General features: G+C 46.6%; 1 protein-coding gene across 2 annotated transcripts in view; it reads left to right on the top strand.

Annotated features, from left to right (window-relative positions):
* The window catches only part of sgsm2 (small G protein signaling modulator 2), a 62,822-nt gene that overhangs the window by 50,201 nt on the left and 5,121 nt on the right, over positions 1-7,500 (top strand). For both annotated transcript variants that reach the window (XM_079733094.1, XM_079733095.1), the window contains 5 exons: positions 1,412-1,594; positions 2,149-2,592; positions 5,502-5,626; positions 6,828-6,910; positions 7,341-7,450. In XM_079733094.1, the coding sequence (XP_079589220.1) occupies positions 1,412-1,594; positions 2,149-2,592; positions 5,502-5,626; positions 6,828-6,910; positions 7,341-7,450 (945 nt within the window). The remainder of the gene's footprint in view (positions 1-1,411; positions 1,595-2,148; positions 2,593-5,501; positions 5,627-6,827; positions 6,911-7,340; positions 7,451-7,500) is intronic.

Raw genomic sequence — 7,500 nt, forward strand, 5'->3', positions numbered from 1 at the left:
CTCCTCTGCTCTATCCTCTGTGTGTGTCTCTCCTCTGCTCTCTCCTCTGTGTGTGTCTCCCCTCTGCTCTCTCCTCTGTGTGTCTCCCCTCTGCTCTCTCCTCTGTGTGTGTCTCTCCTCTGTGTGTCTCTCCCCTCTGCTCTCTCCTCTGTGTGTGTCTCTCCTCTGCTCTCTGCTCTGTGTGTGTCTCTCCTCTGCTCTCTCCTCTGTGTGTCGCCCCTCTGCTCTCTCCTCTGTGTGTGTCTACCCTCTGCTCTCTCCTCTGTGTGTGTCTCTCCTCTGCTCTCTGCTCTGTGTGTCTCCCCTCTGCTCTCTCCTCTGTGTGTGTCTCTCCTCTGTGTGTGTCTCTCCTCTGCTCTGCCCTCTGTGTGTGTGCTCTCTCCTCTGTGTTTGTCTCTCCTCTGCTCTCTTCTTCTGTGTGTGTCTCTCCTCTGTGCGCCCTCTATGTGTCTGTGCTCTCTCTCTCTCCTCTCTATGTGTCTGTGTGCTCTCTCTCTCCTCTCTATGTGTCTGTGTGCTCTCTCTCTCCTCTCTATGTGTCTCTGTGCTCTCTCTCTCCTCTCTATGTGTCTCTGTGCTCTCTCTCTCCCCTCTATGTGTCTGTGTGCTCTCTCTCTCTCCTCTCTATGTGTCTCTGTGCTCTCTCTCTCCTCTATGTGTGTCTGTGCTCTCTCTCTCCTCTCTATGTGTCTGTGTGCTCTCTCTCTCCTCTCTATGTGTCTCTGTGCTCTCTCTCTCCTCTCTATGTGTCTCTGTGCTCTCTCTCTCCTCTATGTGTGTCTGTGCTCTCTCTCTCCTCTCTATGTGTCTGTGTGCTCTCTCTCTCCTCTCTATGTGTCTCTGTGCTCTCTCTCTCCTCTCTATGTGTCTCTGTGCTCTCTCTCTCTCCTCTCTATGTGTCTGTGTGCTCTGTCTCTCCTCTCTGTGTCTGTGTGCTCTCTCTCCTCTCTATGTGTCTCTGTGCTCTCTCTCCTCTCTATGTGTCTGTGTGCTCTCTCTCTCCTCTCTATGTGTCTGTGTGCTCTCTCTCTCTCCTCTCTATGTGTCTCTTAGCTCTCTCTCTCTCCTCTATGTGTCTCTGTGCTCTCTCTCCTCTCTATGTGTCTGTGTGCTCTCTCTCTCTCCTCTCAATGTGTCTCTGTGCTCTCTCTCTCTCCTCTCTATGTGTCTCTGTGCTCTCTCTCTCCTCTCTATGGGTCTGTGTGCTCTCTCTCTCTCCTCTCTATGTGTCTCTGTGCTCTCTCTCTCCTCTCTGTGTCTGTGCTCTCTCTCTCTCCTCTCTATGTGTCTGTGTGCTCTCTCTCTCTCCTCTCTATGTGTCTGTGTGCTCTCTCTCTCCTCTCTATGTGTCTCTGTGCTCTCTCTCTCCTCTGTGTGTGCTCACTCCTCTCTATGTGTGTCTCCTGTGAAGATGGACGAGAAGATCAGCGAGCGCTACCAGCAGGTGATGAAGGAGTGGAAGGCCTGCGAGGTCATCGTCAAGCACCGGGAGAAGGAGGTGCAGTCGGCCATCTTTGCCAAGCTGTCGTCGGGCAGCAGCATCGACAGCCACGTGCTGCGCCTCATCCACAGAGACTCCACCCTCAGCAACGAGGTCGGGAACGCACACATCTCTCACACAGAGTTTAAGAATACCTGACCACCAGTCCATTCACACCAGTGCAGCACAAATTGCAGCATAATATTATGAATGATATATTTTTTATAAATATCTTAGAATTTATTCCTCAGCTATGTATAAAGGGGAACAATAATGCTCGGCTATTTTCTAAATAAAGGGAGTACTGCTTCAAACAAGTTAAGAGACATTACAGTTTGATTTCAGGCTTAAAGGGTGTTCTCCAAGCAGAATGGATGTTGCAGACTGCAATTATTTAACAATGTGGGGTGCTTAACAGAGGGACAGTGATCTCCAATATCATTGTGATGCTCGTCATATGAAATTAATATAATATATAATAGAACATTTCTATCAATGTCCATGAAACATACTGTCTCGTTATCAGCCACTAGTATACCTTACATCCAAGCATGAAATAAAACGGGTGAATGAATGAAATTAACTACTTAGTTGACCTTTTGCCCTTGCTTGTTACTAAGCAACCCTCTCGTCTCCCTACCAACACGCCAACACACCAACACTTACAGGTGTTCATGTCTGTGGACGAGCCCGACCTGGGCGGGCCGGACGCCCCCGGCCGGGGCGACGGCCCGCCCGGTATGACCACCCTGGTCCCGCCGGCCGCGCTGGGCCCCGAGGAGAGGCCCCTGGTGGAGTTTGACTCCCCCGACTCGGGCCTGCCGTCGTCCAGGAACTACTCTGTGGCCTCGGGACACTCCCAGATCCTCTCCAGCATCGATGACGGGCAGAGCACGGAGGACGAGGGCCCCGGGGGGGAGGAGGGCCCCAGGCGAGGAGGAGGAGGAGGAGGAGGAGGAGGAGGAGGAGAAGGAGGAGGAGGAGGGGGGGCCCCTGAGGAGGGCCAGGGCAGCTCCAGCCGGGAGTCTCTGAGCGAGGAGAGGCTGTGCAGCCAGCTGGACAAACTGGTGACCAGCTCTGAGTGCACCCCGCACTTCCTCTCCTCCTACACCGTATGTGTACACATGCACACAGGCACACACACACACGCACACACACACACACACACACACACACACACACACACACACACGCACACGCATACACACACACACGCACACGCACAGGCACACACATCCACACACACGCACATGATACTAGTATCATATGACAATGTAGATTACATTAGTAGTTATCTGAAAGGCTATACCTTAAAGGGGCACTTCATTGGTGGAGATATGAAAGTTATATGAAGTAAATAATTCTATGTATTATAAATGTGCAAAACATTTTTAAATCGGTTCATCCTAGCCTGAGAAAAGGCAGAAAGTGTCTCTCTGGCTCAAAAGTAGGAAATCCTCAAACTCCCACAGTGCATTGCGCCTGCTGCACCGCCCGCCTGTTTCCTTTTGGAGGGGGAGGACCCATGGCCCTAGCGCGAGTGTTAGCGCAAGCAAACTTTGTGTATCCCTGTGATACGTTGACTAGTTTAGACTTCTGCCCTCGTTTTTTTAAACGCATCATTTCTATATTACTGTACGGCATAAAAACATTTGCTAATTACAGTAGCTCAGCATATCAAGTATTTGTACTCAACCTTTTCTCCCCAGTTGAAATAAGTGTTTATCTTATACAGTAGGCCTACTTCAGTATAACAGCACTTGGGTTAGTAAACAAATCACAACAACCAACATGGATTTGAAGTTTTATTCATGAAAAAATGTGAACTATTTACAAAAATAAAACGTGTAGGGTGCGTTTGCTAGAGTCAAAATGATCACAGCGCATCTTGAGCATCTACTATCTCCTGGTAGCCACGGTGCTGCTTATCTTGTGTTGGGTAATTAGCTCTGATGTCCTGGACAACACAGGAAGCCGATACTGTCTAAGAAAGAAAGAGAACAACATTAGCAAAGCAAAATAAAAGTGATGCCTTGAGTAGCCTATACAGCATTACACATACTTCAAGCTAACGTAACGTAGCCTATGCTCTGCCAATAACATCGGCTACTTTCGGATAACTACATTGTCACGTTCCCCGGGACTAAAAACTATTGTAGCCTATGTGTTAGTAAAAACACTTACTCTATGCTCAGACGTCTGTTTCTCCCGGCGGGCTTTGGCTGGCGATTCCAGTTCACTTTCTGGGTCCGGAAATATGTGTCCAATACCCAACTGTTCAGATGAGGCGTAAAGCCTGGGTGAGAGGTTACACACATGGCCCCGTCCTCGCCAGATCCTAGAAGATTCTAGAAAAAACTGGCATCGCTGAAATTCGCTGCAGCACAGGGACTCTGTGTTAGTGTCTATAGGCGAACAGAGCAAACCGGCGCGCTCCGGCTCCTCGTTCTCGGCAACAGGCAAGGCTTGTTCAGCTGCAGCCACAGCAGCCTCCTTCTCTAGTTGTGTCAATTCTTCCTGGCTGTATTCTGGCTCGTACTAATAGCCCTGAATGTCCGAATCCAACAATAGATTTTCAAAATCCACTTCGGCTGTTTCACATTGCAAATTTGTTCTCGCGGTGAAGAAACATGGCGGACATTGTGTTTACATCTCGTACGCAAGCTCCCGCCCCCCCCCCTCATTCCTTATTGGTGGGCTCACACATTTGTGGAACCAGTGGTTTGTAGTCCTCGGCTCTTCTAGCAGGCAAGCAAAGTTCTCCTGAGATGACGTCAAACCCGTCATTAGACGTCATCTCGGGAGAAAATTAGATCAGGAAAGCTGGGCCAAGGGAAAACTGGTTAGACTGAGGGAAAGAAAACACATTTTTTATATTACAATAGCGATTTTATAATGATAGAACGCCGGTTCTGAATAGGTGAAGTATCCCTTTAATTTAATTCTAATTATATTATATTAATAATTTCTGTCTCGTGACTTCATGTTCCCCTGCCCGCGCTCTTCCTCTCTGGGGAATAATAGTGACACGCCTCAGCCATCTTACCAGCTGGTCTGCATGGAGCAGAGAAGGGAGAGGGTATTATTATCATTATGAAAAACCAACCCACTTTTTTCTTTTTGAATGAATAATGTATCGCAAAGAATTACAGGGTGCATTAATATAGACACCCCTATCCTAAATTAAAACCATACCTAGAGATTGGCATGGTTTTATTTCAGTTAGCCTATTAGCTGGTTTGATTTGTATTGAGAAATCATTAGGCTAACTAACAGCTATTAGGCTAACTGAAAAGAACCATGCCAATCTTGAACCATGTCCTTGATACATTATTCATTGACAATGAAAATTGGTTTCCTTATAGGTTGAATTTTCCTCATTTATTTAATTGAGGCAATAAGATCAATTTCCAAAAGATGATTTTTTTATTCCTCTTTTTAGTCATTTTTAGCATGGGTGCCTAAACTTATGCTTACCACTGTATATATTTATAATAATCAGTTATGATTGGAGATATACTCTCTTGAAGGGGCTCTGTAGGTAGGATATAAGAGATGTATAATTGGATTGTGATCAGCTATTAGTGGTGTGTCTGTCTCTGTATGATCAGGGATTTCTTCCCTGATTGGTTATGGGAATCCATTTAGCCTGTCAATCACAGGGCAACTCATGTAAAAGGTTGAAGAATCGTAGTAAAAGAGAGAGCAGAGAGAGAGGGGAGCTTTTCTTTGTTTGTGTAGTATAAATATCGTGCTCCATACAACTCCCTACAGAAGCTCTTAGCATTCATAAGAAAGTTTATACTTCCTGAGAATATCCTTAGTACATTGAAAGAATTTGAAGAAATCGGTGTGATTGCCTTTAATCATTGCCATTCGATGGGGCCTTCAATTCTCGACGACATTACCCACCACCACCACACAAACGTTGTTTTTTGTACCTGTAATGTCTTCTATTGGTTCACACATTGATGTGAACAAACCTCATCACCCATCAGCTCTTTGTGTCTTCCATGTGCAGATCGAGCTGCTGGACACGGTTGCCCTCAACCTGCACAGAATAGACAAGGACGTCCAGCGCTGCGACCGCAACTACTACTACTTCACCACCGCCAACCTGGAGAAACTGCGCAACATCATGTGCAGGTGAACAAACAGATCCCCTGCTCATTGACCTCCTGTATGTGTCCGCAATGGGGCTGGAACCCTCCATTCATCAGTGGAACAGAAAAAGGAACCAACTATAGTTTTGATAATTGATGATTCATTTTAAGTAATTTTTCAAGTACAAATACCAAACATTTGCAGCTCAATGCTTTAGTTTTTCCATGGATCATTATAAAATGTAGCGTTAGCTCTGCGTGGACTCTGGTGACTTGGCCTGGGCTATTATTTATGACATTGTGTATACTAAACGATACTACAGAGAATGTAATTCTTGGTTGCAGCCCCGGTTCAGACTGGTGATGTTTGGGTTCATTCGGGGACGCCCCATTAGAGGGGAGTTCACTGGCCCTTTCTGCCTATATGGGACATGATGTGTCATTCGGTGATCTGCATCTGGAAACGGGTTTGTTAGCGTTCCAGAGCGATGCTGACAGGCTTGGCAGAGGGGAGCCTAGCGAAAGCGTAAACATCAAACACAAACGAAAAAATCCTTCTTCCTTTTTGAACCCTTCATTTTAAACTTGTCTCTACACTTTTGTATTATTTCAGATATATCATTGTCTAACTTGTATGCGTCATTATATAATATCACATTTCAAAAAGACGCATATCCACGGCCAACAACCGTTTGACAACCATATTTAAGTATGGCTGAATGACATCCTTCTGATTGGGCTAGTCAGGGCAGAACATTGGTGCTTCTGAGGTCAAGATAACTAGTCGAAAAGCCAAGTGAAAGCAATCCCACATACAGTGTGGCCCTCCCGTCTGTAGACCTTTCATAGTCCAGCCGAACATTTACCAGAATTGTTTGCACGTTGCTTCCCTTTGTTTGCTATTCCTGCACCACACAAAATGCTGTGAAAGTTGTATTAGTTGTTTGGTGCATGACACATTTACATCAACAAGAGTTTAAATGAAGGACTCCATTCAAGGCTTGGTGTGACATCGTTACGTGAACCTCAGAGATCCGTTGTCCCAAAAAAGAGCATTGGTTTGATTCTTTAGCTGCGCTGGAGTCTACCCCCCTGTACGTAACAGCTGCACTAGGAGTGAGCCTTCATGCTGTATAGCTCAGTACTACTTGGACTGAAGCCATTAATATGTGTTCATGTGTTGGTCAGTGTTACCGTTTGCCTGTACTGGTGATTTAAGAGTGGCTCCCTGCGCTCTCTCACAGCTACGTCTGGGAGCACCTGGAGGTGGGCTATGTCCAGGGGATGTGTGACCTGCTGGCGCCGCTCCTGGTCATCTTGGACGATGGTAAGAACGGCTGAACGCTTCTCTTGTATGCCTTCTTTCTACATTTATTCGAAGACTTTAAATATGCTCATGAACTGTTATGGAGCCGATAATGTTCTTTAAAGGTATCAGCAATGGTTTTTCGTTTGAAGAATGCTGCTCATGGTTATGGTGTCATACGGGGCCTGGAGAGATTACTGCAGTCCAGATGTTCTTCAATCTATGTGCCAGGAACGAGACAAAGTGTTCATGAAGAACTAAGGGAAAAGTGCGACACTGGTTGCTTATTTTAGTTCTTTGACATGTCATTTGTGTGTGTGTGTGTGTGTGTGTGTGTGTGTGTGTGTGTGTGTGTGTGTGTGTGTGTGTGTGTGTGTGTGTGTGTGTGTGTGTGTGTGTGTGTGTGTGTGTGTGCGTGCGTGCGTGCGTGCGTGCGTGCGTGCGTGTGTAGAGTGCCTGGCGTACAGCTGCTTCACTCAGCTAATGAAGAGGATGAGTCAGAACTTTCCAAACGGCGGTGCCATGGACACACACTTTGCCAATATGAGGTCCCTCATCCAGGTGAGGAAATAGCCGTGTGTGTGTGTGTGTGTGTGTGTGTGTGTGTGTGT

The sequence above is a fragment of the Pollachius pollachius genome (genome assembly GCF_949987615.1).
Source record: "Pollachius pollachius genome assembly, chromosome: 3".
Taxonomy (NCBI): domain Eukaryota; kingdom Metazoa; phylum Chordata; class Actinopteri; order Gadiformes; family Gadidae; genus Pollachius; species Pollachius pollachius.